The sequence below is a fragment of the Pelodiscus sinensis genome, chromosome 30 (genome assembly GCF_052426305.1).
Source record: "Pelodiscus sinensis isolate ZL-2025 chromosome 30, ASM5242630v1, whole genome shotgun sequence".
NCBI classification, from domain to species: Eukaryota; Metazoa; Chordata; order Testudines; family Trionychidae; genus Pelodiscus; species Pelodiscus sinensis.
This window is the reverse complement of record NC_143081.1, coordinates 13,143,438-13,157,201: the sequence shown is the minus strand read 5'-3', so window position 1 is coordinate 13,157,201 and position 13,764 is coordinate 13,143,438. Positions and strand designations below refer to the sequence as shown.

At 47.6% G+C, this 13,764-nt stretch overlaps 1 protein-coding gene across 1 annotated transcript; it reads left to right on the top strand.

The window, feature by feature from the left end:
- Nucleotides 1-309: 309 nt before the first annotated feature.
- LOC102453491 (olfactory receptor 14I1-like) lies at nucleotides 310-1,245 on the top strand. Its single transcript, XM_075912314.2, has one exon. It carries the CDS (start codon nucleotides 310-312, stop codon nucleotides 1,243-1,245), a length of 936 nt encoding a protein of 311 aa, XP_075768429.2.
- The last annotated feature ends 12,519 nt before the right edge of the window (nucleotides 1,246-13,764 follow it).

The following is a 13,764-nucleotide window of genomic DNA, read 5'->3' as shown; positions in this document are numbered from 1 at the left end:
ATACACCCTCTCCTGCTGCTGGCTAATTACAACTGCAGCAAACAGGAGCATGGAACATACACACAGCACAGTCAGCCAGACAGCCAACTGTTCCAGCAGACAAAGCAGGGAAAGGGATATTTAAATCCCTGCCTCATTTGCAATGTTGACCTGCCTCATGCTCTCTGCCGACAGAGGATGCAGTCTAGACATGCCCCCATAGCATGAGAGATTTCCACAGGGAATCGGGGCCATTCCATGTATCACTCTAATCCTCACCCATCTGGCCCCTTCCCTCCACAGCCACCACCCTGTGAACTGAGGAAGAAAATGTCCAACCGAAGCATCGTGACCGAGTTCCTGCTCCGGGGGTTCTCTGACGTTCGGGAGCTGCAGATTTTGCACTTTGTGCTGTTTCTGGTTATTTATCTGGTTGCCCTAATGGGGAATCTTCTCATCATCTCAGCCATTGCCCTCGACCACCGTCTTCACACCCCCATGTACTTCCTCCTAGGGAACCTGTCCATCCTGGACCTCGGCTCCATCTCTGTCACCGTCCCCAAATCCATGACCAACTCCCTCCTGGATATCAGGGTGATTTCGTACCCTGCCTGTGTCACCCAAGTCTTTTTCTTTGCCGTCTTCAGTTCAATCGATCTTGCCCTTCTCACCGTCATGGCCTACGACCGATACGTCGCCATCTGCCAGCCACTGCACTACAAGAGAGTGATGAACAGGGGAGCTTGTGTCCACATGGCCACAAGTGCCTGGATCACTGGTATGGTCTACTCTGCCCTGCACACTGAGAGCACCTTCAGGTTACCCTTCTGCCAATCCAATGTCCTCAACCAGTTCTTCTGTGAAATCCCCCAGCTCCTCAAGCTGGCCTGCTCCGACTCCTACCACAGTGAACTTGGGCTTCTTGCCGTCAGCGCCTTTTTAGTTTTGAATTGCTTTGCTTTTATCTTGATGTCGTATGTGCAGATCTTCAAAGCGATACTGAAGATCCCCTCCGAGCAGGGTCGGCAGAAAGCCTTCTCCACCTGCCTCCCCCACCTTGCTGTGGTCTCTTTGTTCCTTTCCACTGCCATATTTGAGCACCTGAAACCCACCTCCAGCTCAGCATCAAATCTAGATCTCGTGGTGGGTGTTCTTTATGCCGTGGTTCCTCCCATGCTGAATCCGGTCATCTACAGCCTGAGGAACAAGGAACTCAAAGCTGCCTTAAAGAAACTGATTGTATCCATTTTATTCTCCAAAAACTAAAATATACATCATCGCTCCTTGACCGTGATTTCGTTCAGAATTTTTTTACTATCAACTGATGACAAAGTTATCTCCATGAGAACACAGGCTGCAAACGTTTTATGAATTAATGAAATCTAGTTTGCACAGACGTTAACTATGTTCATTTAGAATCACACCACTATAAATAAAATCATAATCGTAGGCTGCATCTAGACTGGCAAGTTTTTCTGCAAAAGCAGTTGCTTTTGCGGAAAAACTTGCCAACTGTCTACACTGGCAGTTTGAATTTGCGCAAGAACACTGACGATCTAATGTAAGATTGTCAGTGTTCTTGCAGAAATACTAGGCTGCTCCCGTTCGGGAAAAAGCCCTCTTGAGCAAATGTATTTGCACAAGTGGGCCAGTGTAGACAACTAAAAACTGTTTTGTGGAAAAAAGCCCCAATCGCGAAAATGGGCTTTCGTGTGCAAAACCGCGTCTAGATTGGCACGGACGCTTTTTCGCAAAAAGTGCTTTTGCACAAAAATTCTGTGCCAATCTAGACGCTCTTTTCCGCAAATGATTTTAACGGAAAAACTTTTCCATTAAAAGCATTTGCGGAAAATCATGCCAGTATAGATGCAGCCTTGGTGTCTATCTGTAAATCTTCCTGTACACTTGTCTATCTGTTTTAGGGATTTATACTACAAACCTCACTCACCATGCTAGCTAGGTATCTTGCTCAGAATATCCAACAGCCACAGTTAAGTTGGACTTCATGAGGTTTCTATTTATTCTTCTCTTTTTCAGGTTAAAAGTGCAACTAGATCCTTCTATAATTATGTGTGCTCTCTTTTTCATTTATTTAAAAATCAGTAAATAAATACTATAGACAAATTAGCCCCCAATATACTATATGTATAGTTGGGGTTATTTTTTCCAACGTGCATTACTTTACACTTATCCACATTAAACTTCATTTGCCATTTTGTTGCCCAATCACATAGTTTTGTGAGATCTTTTTAAAGTTCTACACAGTCTGCTTCTGTCTTGACTATCTTGAACAGTTTGGTATCATCTGCAAACTTTACCACCTCACTGCTTACCCCTTTCTCCAAGTCATTTATGAATAAGTTGAATAGGATTGGTCCTAGGACTGACCCTTGGGGGACACCACTACTTATCCCATCCATTCTGAAAATTTACCATTTATTCCTACCCTTTGTTTCCTGTCTTTTAACCAGTTCCCAATCCATGAAAGGACCTTCCCTCTTATCTCATGACAATGTAATTTACACAAGAGCCTTTGGTGAGGGACTTTGTCAAAGGCTTTCTGAAAATCTAAGTATACTATATCTACTGGAACCCCCTTGTCCGCATGTTTGTTAACCCCTTCAAAGAACTCTAATAGATTAGTAAGACAGGATTTCCCTTTACAGAGACCGTGTTGACTTTTGCCCAACAAATTACATTCTTCTACGTGCCTAACAATTTTATTCTTAACTATTGTTTTGACTAATTTGCCTGGTTCCGACGTTAGACTTACCGGTCTGTAATTGCCAGGGTTGCCTCTAGAGCCCTTTTTAAATATTGGTGTCACGTTAGCTACCTTCCAGTCATTAGGTACGGAAGCTGATTTAAAGGGTAGATTACAAACCACAGTTAATAGTTTTGCAATTTCCCATTTGAGTTCTTTTAGAACTCTTGGATGAATGCCATCCGGTCCTGGTGATTTGTTCAGTTTATGCTGGTTCTCCTTTTTCGGGGTGAAAAATGCAATTAGATCCCTCTATAATTATGTGGGCTCTCTTTTTCATTTATTTAAAAAACATACATACATACTATAGTAAATCATTCAAAAAATGACCTCATAAGCCAGTGCGAAGACCCATCACGTGCCTAAAGCTAAATAGAGGGCTTAGTGCCTTTTTTGGGGAAAAGCAGTTAGGAATAAGGATGTGATGTTAAACCGGGCCTATTGTAATTAGACATATAATTCTGAAGTACTGGTTATTGCTCAAATGCATTAGGAAAGTCAGTGGCAAAACAATGGTTTCAGTCCCATGGGAGTTAGGCACATCAAATTCTTTCAGAGTCTGTGTCCAAATCAAGTTATTTTTTTAATTAATTTCTGGTTCACTAGTTGTCTTACGATACTCGGAAATACTTTGAAATTCTAGCCGAAATATGTAACTTGCATGTGCAATCGTACCGCAAACTCTGTTAAACCAGACGTGAAGGAGTTCTCCTAAAAAAGGGGGAGCTACCGGCACCTGAGCTGTGACGTGCCCGCCCATGCCACACCTCACCCCCGAAGTCCTGCCTCACGCCACCTACCCTTGTGCTGCCCATTGGTCCAATCCACCACCCCCACGCGGCCTTCCACTTTACAAATGATGCCACCGTCCCTTGAGCCCCCCACTCCAGCACCGCTCTCTCCAACTCTCCTGTTCACTTGGCCCTCATTCCTAGTTCCCTTGGTCACTTAATGTTTCTCTTTTAAGCCCTTCAGTCTGGCGTCAGCCTTTCACCGTCTTTAACCACCAAAGGAAGGTTCCATCAGAAGCAAGATCCACTTGGCCACGGACAATCAACATTTCAAAGACCAGGATGCCGGAGTCCCACTAGCGCCCACCTCCCAAGCACTTTCACCAAGCCACGAGAAAAACCAGTGACTTGGTTTTCAGCTCATCCACTTGCTCTTCGAATTAGGGCCTGGAGCCCGATCCACAGAAGTACAATAGTGTTGCCGCTACCTCAGTACTGCTCCAATGTGCAGATTCGTAGTGTAGACAGGCCCTAGGTCACCTGCCCTAACTCCGCCCTTGTGAGGCTTTGCCCTTCAGAAGTGCAAAGGAGCAGCTGGAATGCCTCAGGTGTTCTGGTATGGAATTAATCCAAGGCCATTCCTTGTTGGGGGGTCGACTATGGTTCCTAGCTCTGTAACAATTGCTGGACAGGATTCTGCTCTCATGGACAGCTGTGTCATTCCTCTGCCTTCACGCTCTTATGTCTGGTACCTCAGCACACTCAGCACCTAAGGTATGTCTACACTACAGTGCTATTTCTAATTAACTTAATTCGAAATAGTTAGTTTGAATTAAGCTGATTCAAAATTACGCATCTATACACAAAAACTATTTTGAAATAGCGTTTTGCTATTTCGATATAGCACGTCCACACTGAGTGGACCCTGAACCGAGGTTAAGGCTGGCCGGAACCAGTGCCATCAGAGCATCACGTTAGGACTTAGCGTGTGGGCCTGCTGCCTGAGGCTAACTGAGCTCTGTGCTTAAAGGGACCCGACCCCCACCCCGGACAGACAGTTCTCAGGGTTCCCCGCTTGATTGTCTACCTGGATGAGAGACAGCAAAGCAGTCCTGGTTTGGAGTGCCCTGAGTGCCTGCACTCGGGACACCACAGCACTCGGCCACATGGAGCCAGAGCTGCCCCTGGGCAGGCTGGTGCCTCTCATGCGGTCGTTGCCATCAGCCCGGCTGCACTTGCTGCAGGCTGCCAACCGGGGGGTCCAACGGGGGCCTGTCAGGATCCAGGAGGCCCTGAGGGAGAGCGTCCACCCCTCAGAGTCCTCAGAGACTCCGCAGTCCTCCCCACCGAGGGCTTTTGCCCCATTCCTCCCTCATGTCCTTCCACTTACCCCTCCCTAGCCCCCCTTCCTGATGTCAAATGAAAGACACGTATTTTCATGAACAGAAACTGGGTTTATTGAACAAAACTGGGGGGGGGGGGGGGGAATGAACCTCTGGAGAGACTGGGAAAAGGAGGTGGGAGAAGGGAAGAGAGAGGGTGGGAGAGGAGAGGGGGAAACCTGGGAGGAGGGATTTGGAAGGGGGAAGCAAGGGGAAGAAGGGGGAGTGGAAGCTCAGGGCTCAGGGTTGGGGGTCTTGCCAGACCAACTTGACTTTCATGCAAACCTGCTCCTGGGTTTGCATGTGGCCTTTGGTGGCCAGGCTGGCAGCTCTCCTGCCAGAGACGGCTGCATTCCTCAGCCTAGTGCAGAGATCATGGACGTTGGGGGCATCCCCCCCAAACCTGAATAAGGTCCATGAACTCCACCCTGGACCAGGAAGGCGCCCGCCTTCTCCAGCCCCTGTCAGGCTCCTGGGAGCTGGCAGACTGCTCCTGGGGAGCGGTGGAGGGCTGGCTGCCAGGGGCTTGCTGGCTCATGTTTTGGGGCCACTTGGGTCAGGAGCCCCGGTGGCCACTGCTGGCTCTGGGCTGGCAGGCTTGGAGCTGGCACAGGCACTGTGGCCAGGATTCACTCCATCAATGGAGCCATGTAGATTAGGCTGATCGGCAGAGGGGAATGAAGCCGCGATTTAAATAATCGCGGCTTCATTCAAATTTAAATTATCAGCTGTTTGTTGGCTCAGCGCGCTAGTCTGGATGCTCCCGCGCCGACCTGAAAGCCCTTTATCGACCTGCCCGTTATGCCTCGTAGGATGAGGTTTATCGGGGAGGTCGATAAAGGGCTTTCATGTCGACAGGGGAGCGTCCAGACTGTCCCGATCTGCCGACAAACAGCTGATCGGCAGAGCGGGCCAGCCATTTAAATTTAAATGAAGCCGCGATTATTTAAATCGCAGCTTCATTTTCCTTTGCCGATCAGCCTAATCTACATGGCTCTGTCGATGGAGCCATGTAGTTTAGACACACCCTTGGTGATTGATGTCTGTGAAGTATTCTCCTTAATCTCACTCTCAACATTTTCTTTCTTTTGTTAATAATTCTTTAGATTTTAGATTCTAAAGGACTGGCCCAGCGTGCTCTTGGGATAAGAGCTAAAGCAGAGCTACTCAACACATGAGCCATGGCCCATCTGTTTGTGGCCCACGGTGTAGTTGGGGTTTACGTGGGGCTCAACACGCATCCCATAGGTAGGAGCCAAAATAAAAAAGTAGTCAATATAATGGTCTTCTGTTGAGATACGTTTTAGTAGTTAAATTCTTGGACTATCATTGCTCATTAAAAGAGCTGTCCTATGAGTGGAAATCGGGTAACTATTGCATTGTATTAATACCAGCAGAACTGACTTAAATGGGGCCTCTGTAGTCTTGCCTTAATCTTTGTATTCATGCCCGTCAGTGTGAAGGAAACTATTTGCATATATATTTGCATGCAAATGCAACCACACTTAAGTTGCGGTCCTCCACATGTGCTGTGAGGTATCATTGTGGCTTCCAATATTTAGTAGTCCTGATCTAAAGTGTAAATTGACCGGGGACTGTGGCTGGTTCTTTGGGACTGGGAGGATCTGTTCGGAGTTGGTGAGATCGGGTTTTATAACCCCTCACGTGTGTGAGTTCTGCAGTTGATTGTGGCACAGGGAAAGCTGGAGTGTCTGAGGGCTTTTGCTCGTGAGGCTTCCTGCAGGCCAGGTTGGCAGCTGAAGCGCTCGGTGTGACTGATTTGCGGTCTGTTTGGGAAAGGTCTCCAGTCGAGGGCTGTGAGTAGCTCTGGTTTTGAGCAATTTGCCCTGAGCTTACGCCCTCAACAGTGCCCAGACCCAGCCCGGTCCATCACAACTCCACTAGAAACCGACCGCCAACCAGACATCGAGACATTGATCATTACCTGTTGGGCCCAATAATCAATCTAGCCAGCTTTCTAAACACATTACAGTCCAGATATCTAATCCATACTTCCTTAACTTGCTGGCAAGAATATTGTGGGAGACCGTATCAAAAGCTTGGCTAAAGTCAGGGTATATCACTTCCACTGACTTTCCCATATCCACAGAGCCAATTACTTCATCATAGAACCTAATCAGATTGGTCAGGCAGGACTTGCCCTTGGAGAATCCATGTTACAAGTTACACCCTGCAATGAATCCCATGTGGCACAGAACTAAGAAAATGGAGACAAGCTGGGAACTTTTCTCTCATCTTAAGTTCAGTTTCACAGGCAAAGAATAGGGATTGGGACCAATCACCAGCTGGTGGAGCTCAAAAAAGCTCCAGAGAAATCAAGAGAATGCATCTCCACTTGACATGCCCTAATTACTCAGAGTTCAAGGAGACTGTATCAACTGACATCGGTTTACGACGTTGCACTGAGTTTCCCACTGGCTGCTTCTTTGTGACCAATATCAAACACGGGGGCAGCCTGAGCTGCGGGATCCTCTGGGGGCTGCATGCCAAGAGGGGCTGATGAAATACGGGAGGCAAAAACAAATCTCTGCTCTCCCAGAGCACCTTCTGTGGAGATATTGAAGGAGCAGTTTGTCCTAGGCTAGATGGGGCTCTGGTGCCCGTCGGCTCTGGGCTGTTCTCTGTCACATGCCCATTCTAGACATAAATAGCTTCTTCTTCAATCTCCTTCCAATAGCTCCTGAGTCCTGCCTTGGGGGGAGCCAGGGTCCTTCCAGGGATGCTGCCATTGTGTGCCATCCGGGGCATGTTGTGTGCCCCTCTGTTCGTCCCGGTCAGCTAGGGTAGGGCGACAGGGAAGTTTGCTCCGCAGGTGAGATTAGAGCTGGGCTCTTCGGCCTCAAGATTGGGTTCAGCCACTTAGCCCCGGAGCAGGGACATCCGGAGTTGTCACCATATTTGCTGCTTGAACGTGCCAGGATCCTGTCCACAGCTGCAGGGTGAGAGGACTTTCTGTGCCCCTCCTGTTTGGTCCTTCCCCTCTCAGCCAATCCTGCCTGAGATGAGGAAATACAGTAAAGGGTCCAGGAACCAGCTGCTGGATAACCCAGGGACATTATTCACAGACAGGCACAGGTTGGGAGCATCCCGCAACGCCCGGCACAGTAAGTCTGTTCTTTCAGTCCAACAGGGTTAGGTGTGAATGACCTGGGCAGATTTCATAATGAAATTGGGAGTGACAAGGGGAAATCTTCTCGACTTGTTATCTGTGTTTACTGAAACATTTCCAGCTGCTTCGAGGGTTTTTTTTTTCCTGTCAGCAACCAACAGTTGACTTGTCTTAGAAATTGTGAAAACCACACTTTTGTTTTTCTTCAATAAGAACTAAAATATTTAGCCAATCACCAGAAACTAAAACATGTTCAGGTAAATTAAAGAAAACACATGTGATGAGTTTTCCAATGCCGAGGTTTTCTTTTAAGAGGAACAGACCTCCACAGACATGTTTTTTTTAGTAGAATCTCTGGTGTTTCTTTGATATAATTTAAACAGAAACGGTGTATCTAGACTACAGGGTTTTTTCGAATAAAGTGTCCTTATTTCAAAACAATTTCCCCTGCGTCTAGACTGCTGCTGTGTAAATCGAAAGAATGCGGCAATTTTTTCGACCACGGAAAACCTCGTTTTATCAGGAAGAATGCCTTTTTTAGAAAGTGCTCTTTTGAAAAAAGGCGCTATGTAATGCAAACTGTGCTTTTTCAAAAGAGAGCATCCAGACTGCCTGGGTGCTCTCTTTCAAAGAAGCAGCCTGCTTTTTCGAAAGTTCCAGTTGTAGTCTAGAAAATCACCAGAAACTAAAACATGTTCAGGTAAATTAAAGAAAACAGATGTGATGAGTTTTCCAAGTTCTCCAGGTAGAGGACAAGTAGATACAGGAGTTTGGGAGAAGTGGGTGTTGTGCTTGGGGCTTCTTGCTGTATGCTGAGCTTGTGTTGTGAGTGAGGGTTGTGTGTGTTCTTGTTTATTTATTTATTTATTTATTTATTTATTTATTTTCCCCTGTGTTTGAGAGTGAGGTTTTTTTTTTTTTTTTTTTTTTTCCCCTTCTCCCCTCCCCCCTCCCCTTGATAGAGTTTGTGCTGTGATTGGTAGGGGCTGTGATTGGCAGGTGGAAACTGTTGGCTTCTAATTAAAGTTTGAATTGTAGAAGCCTCTGCTGATTGGCTGAGCCTTGGTAGGGGGAGGGGCTTTATAAGGCAGTGGGCAAGCGACCAAGGAGCTTGCGAACAGGTGATTGCTAACAGGGAGTTTTGAGAGGGAGAGGGAAGGGCGGGAGGTTCTCTTGTCTTTCTTTTTAAATCCCTTCTCCAGGACAGCAGCGATGGTTGATGATGCGTCTGCTGCTGTTGTTACCTGCACGGCGTGTGCCATGTTTGTCTTCCTCCCGGAAGAAAGAATGGATTTCATCTGCACCAAGTGCAAGCTGGTCGAGATTTTGGAAGAAAAAATTAGAGGACTGGAGGCCCAAGTGTCGACCTTACGCTTGATCAGAGAGGATGAAGACTTCCTCGATAGAAGGCAGCAATTGATCCTTCAAGCACAGCAGGCAGAGGAGCCAGTGAGGGCAGTACGCGACCAAGAGGAGAACTGGCAGCATGTAACTTCTAGAAGGGGAAAAAGGCCAGCACGGGATTCCCCCGATGCTATAGAGGTAAGCAATCGCTTTCAAGCTCTCTCCACAGGCTCTGCAGTGCCGAATGCTCTGGAAGGGACCTCACAAGGTAGAAACCAGAAGGGAGCACCATCTACTGAAAGGCATGGGATGCGTAGTCCTAGGGATGGGGGTTCCACGGCCACCACCCCCAAAAGGAAACGACGGGTGGTGGTGGTCGGGGACTCCCTCCTAAGAGGGACTGAGCCATCCCTCTGCCGTCCGGACCTGGAATCTCGAGAGGTGTGCTGCTTACCGGGAGCTCGCATTCGGGATGTCACTGAGAGGCTTAGCAAGCTGATCAAACCTTCAGATCACTACCCCTTCCTGCTTCTCCATGTAGGAACGAATGATACGGCCAAGAATGACCTTGAGCGGGTTGCTGCGGATTATGTAGCACTGGGAAGAAGGATCCAAGACTTTGGAGCGCAAGTGGTGTTCTCGTCCATCCTCCCTGTTGAAGGGAAAGGACTGGGCAGGGATCGTCGAATTGAGGACGTAAATGCGTGGTTGCGCAGGTGGTGTCGCAGAGAGGGCTTTGGTTTCTTCGACCATGGGACTCTGTTCCGGGCGGAAGGATTGTTAGGAAGAGATGGGATCCACCTAACGAAGAGAGGAAGGAGCATCTTCGCGGGCAGGCTTGCGAACCTAGTGAGGAGGGCTTTAAACTAGGTTCGTCGGGGGACGGTGACCAAAACCCTGAGGGGAGTGGGAAAGTCAGATACCGGGAAGAAATGCATAGAGCAAGGAGCGAGAAAGGAGGACCCCAGTTTCGAATGGAGAAGATAATGCAATCAACTGGTTACCTGAAGTGTTTGTACACTAATGCGAGAAGCCTGGGCAACAAGCAGGAAGAACTGGAGGCCCTGGCCCAGGCCAAGAAATATGATTTAATTGGGATAACAGAGACTTGGTGGGATGACTCGCATGACTGGAGCGCTGTCATGGAAGGGTATAGATTGTTCAGGAAGAATAGGCAGGGGAGAAAAGGAGGAGGAGTTGCACTATATGTAAGAGAGCACTATGATTGCTCTGAACTCCAGTATAAAGAGGGAGAAAAACTTGTTGAAAGTCTATGGGTCAGGTTTAAAGGAGCAAACAGCAGTGATGTTGTGGTTGGTGTCTGCTACAGGCCACCGAACCAGGTGGATGAGGTAGATGAGGCTTTCTTCGAACAACTGAGCGAAGCTTCCAGATCGCAGGCCCTGGTTCTCATGGGGGACTTTAATCACCCTGACATCTGTTGGGAAACCAATACGGCAGTACACAGGCAATCCAGGAAGTTTTTGGAGAATGTTGGGGATAACTTCTTGGTACAAGTGCTGAAGGATCCGACCAGGGGCCGTGCACAGCTTGACCTTCTCCTCACAAACAGGGAGGAACTAATAGGGGACGTAGAGGTGGGTGACAACCTGGGAAGCAGTGATCATGAGATGGTAGATTTCAGGATCCTGACCAAAGGAAGGAAAGAGAGTAGTAAAATACACACCTTGGACTTCAAAAAAGCAGATTTTGACTCCCTCAGAGATCTGATGGAAAGAATCCCCTGGGATGTTAACATGAAGGGGAAAGGAGTCCAGGACAGCTGGCAGTATTTTAAAGAAGCCTTACTGAAGGCACAAAAAGAAACCATCCCAACACGTAGCAAGAGAGGCAAACCTGGTAGGAGACCAGATTGGCTTACAGGGGAAATCCTTGGTGTACTTAAGCACAAAAAGGAAGCTTACAGAAAGTGGAAACTTGGACAAATGACTAGGGAGGAGCTTAAATGTATAGTTCGAGAATGCCGGGGGGTTATCAGGAAGGCGAAAGCGCAAATGGAGTTGCGACTGGCTAAGGATGTGAAGGATAACAAGAAAGGTTTCTACAGGCATGTCAACAAGAAGAAGGTGATCAGAGAGGGTGTGCAGTCCCTAATGGATGAAGGAGGTAACCTAGTGACAGAGGATGTGGGGAAAGCTGAAGTACTCAATGCTTTCTTTGCCTCTGTATTCACGGACAAGGTCGGCTCCTGGACTTCTGTGCTAAGCGACGCAAGATGGGAAGAAGATGGACAGCCCTTGGTGGGTAAAGAACAGGTTAGGAACTATTTAGAAAAACTAAACGTACACAAATCCATGGGTCCAGACTTAATGCACCCAAGGGTACTGAAGGAGTTGGCAAATGTCATTGAGGAGCCTTTGGCCATTATCTTTGAAAAGTCGTGGAGATCGGGCGAAATCCCGGATGATTGGAAAAAGGCAAATGTAGTGCCCATCTTCAAAAAAGGGAAGAAGGACGATCCAGGGAACTATAGGCCGGTCAGTCTTACCTCGGTTCCTGGAAAAATCATGGAAGGGATCATAAAGGAGTCCATTTTGAGACACTTGAATGAGAGGAAAGTGATCAGGAATAGTCAGCATGGATTCACAAAGGGCAAGTCGTGCTTGACCAATCTGATTAGCTTCTATGATGAGGTAACTGGCTCAGTGGACATGGGAAAGTCAGTGGATGTTATATACCTTGACTTTAGCAAGGCTTTTGATACGGTCTCCCACAATATTCTTGCCAGCAAGTTAAGGGAATGCGGATTGGATAAATGGACGGTAAGATGGATAGAAAGATGGCTAGAAGGCCGGGCCCAGCGGGTAGTGATCAACGGTTCGATGTCAGGATGGAGGTCGGTTTCTAGTGGAGTGCCCCAAGGTTCGGTTCTAGGACCGGTTTTGTTCAATATCTTTATTAATGACCTGGATGAGGGGATAGATTGCACCCTCAGCAAGTTTGCAGATGACACTAAGCTAGGGGGAGAGGTAGATACGCTTAAGGGCAGAGATAGGGTCCAGAGTGACTTGGACAAATTGGAGGATTGGGCCACTAGAAATCTCATGAGATTCAACAAAGACAAGTGTAGAGTCCTGCACTTGGGACGGAAGAATCCCAAGCATAGTTACAGGCTGGGGACCAACCAGTTAAGTAGTAGTTCTGCAGAAAAGGACCTGGGGGTTACAGTGGATGAGAAGCTAGATATGAGTCAACAGTGTGCCCTTGTAGCCAAGAAGGCTAATGGCATATTAGGATGCATTAAGAGGAGCATTGCCAGCAGATCCAGAGATGTCATTATTCCCCTTTATTCGGCTTTGGTGAGGCCACATCTGGAGTACTGTGTCCAGTTCTGGGCCCCCCACTACAAAAAGGATGCGGACGCATTGGAGAGGGTCCAGCGGAGGGCAACCAAAATGATTAGGGGTCTGGAGCATATGACCTACGAGGAGAGGCTGAGGGACTTGGGTCTGTTTAGTCTGCAGAAGCGAAGAGTGAGGGGGGACTTGATAGCAGCCTTCAACTTCCTGAAGGGAGGTTCCAAAGAGGATGGAGAGAGGCTGTTCTCAGTAGTGACAGATGGCAGAACAAGGAGCAATGGTCTCAAGTTGTGGTGGGAGAGGTCCAGATTGGATATTAGGAAAAACTATTTTACTAGGAGGGTAGTGAAGCATTGGAATGGGTTACCTAGGGAAGTAGTGGAGTCTCCATCCCTAGAGGTGTTTAAGTCTCGGCTTGACAAAGCCCTGGCCGGGTTGATTTAGATGGGATTGGTCCTGCCTAGAGCGGAGGGCTGGACTTGACGACCTTCTGAGGTATCTTCCAGTTCTGATTCTATGATAAGGGGATGGTTGGATGAAATAACATGATCTTGGTAACTAATTGACCATTCATTTCCAGTTGGAAATAGGTCAATGGAGGGATGATAGGAGTTGCTATAGGGAACTTTCTGGGTGTCTGGCTGGTGAGTCTTGCCCACATGCTCAGGGTTTAGCTGATCGCCATATTTGGGGTCAGGAAGGAATTTTCCTCCAGGGTAGATTGGCAGAGGCCCTGGAGGTTTTTCGCCTTCCTCTGTAGCATTGGGCACAGATCACAGCTGAAGGACTCTCTGCATGTTGGGGCCTTCAAAGTATTGGAAGGCTTCAATATCTGAGACATAGGTGAGAGGATTATTCTAAGAGGGGTGGGCGAGATTCTGTGGCCTGCACGGTGCAGGGGGTCAGACTAGATGATCATAATGGTCCCTTCTGACCTTAAAGTCTATGAGTCTATGAGTCTATGAATGCCCAAGTTTTCTTTCAAGAGTAACAGACCTCCACAGAATTCTTTTTTTTAGTAGAATCCCTAAATGTTTCTTTGATATAATTTAAACAGAAAGGGTGTGTTTTGAATAAATTCCCCCTGCGTCTAGACCACTGCATGTTCTTTCAA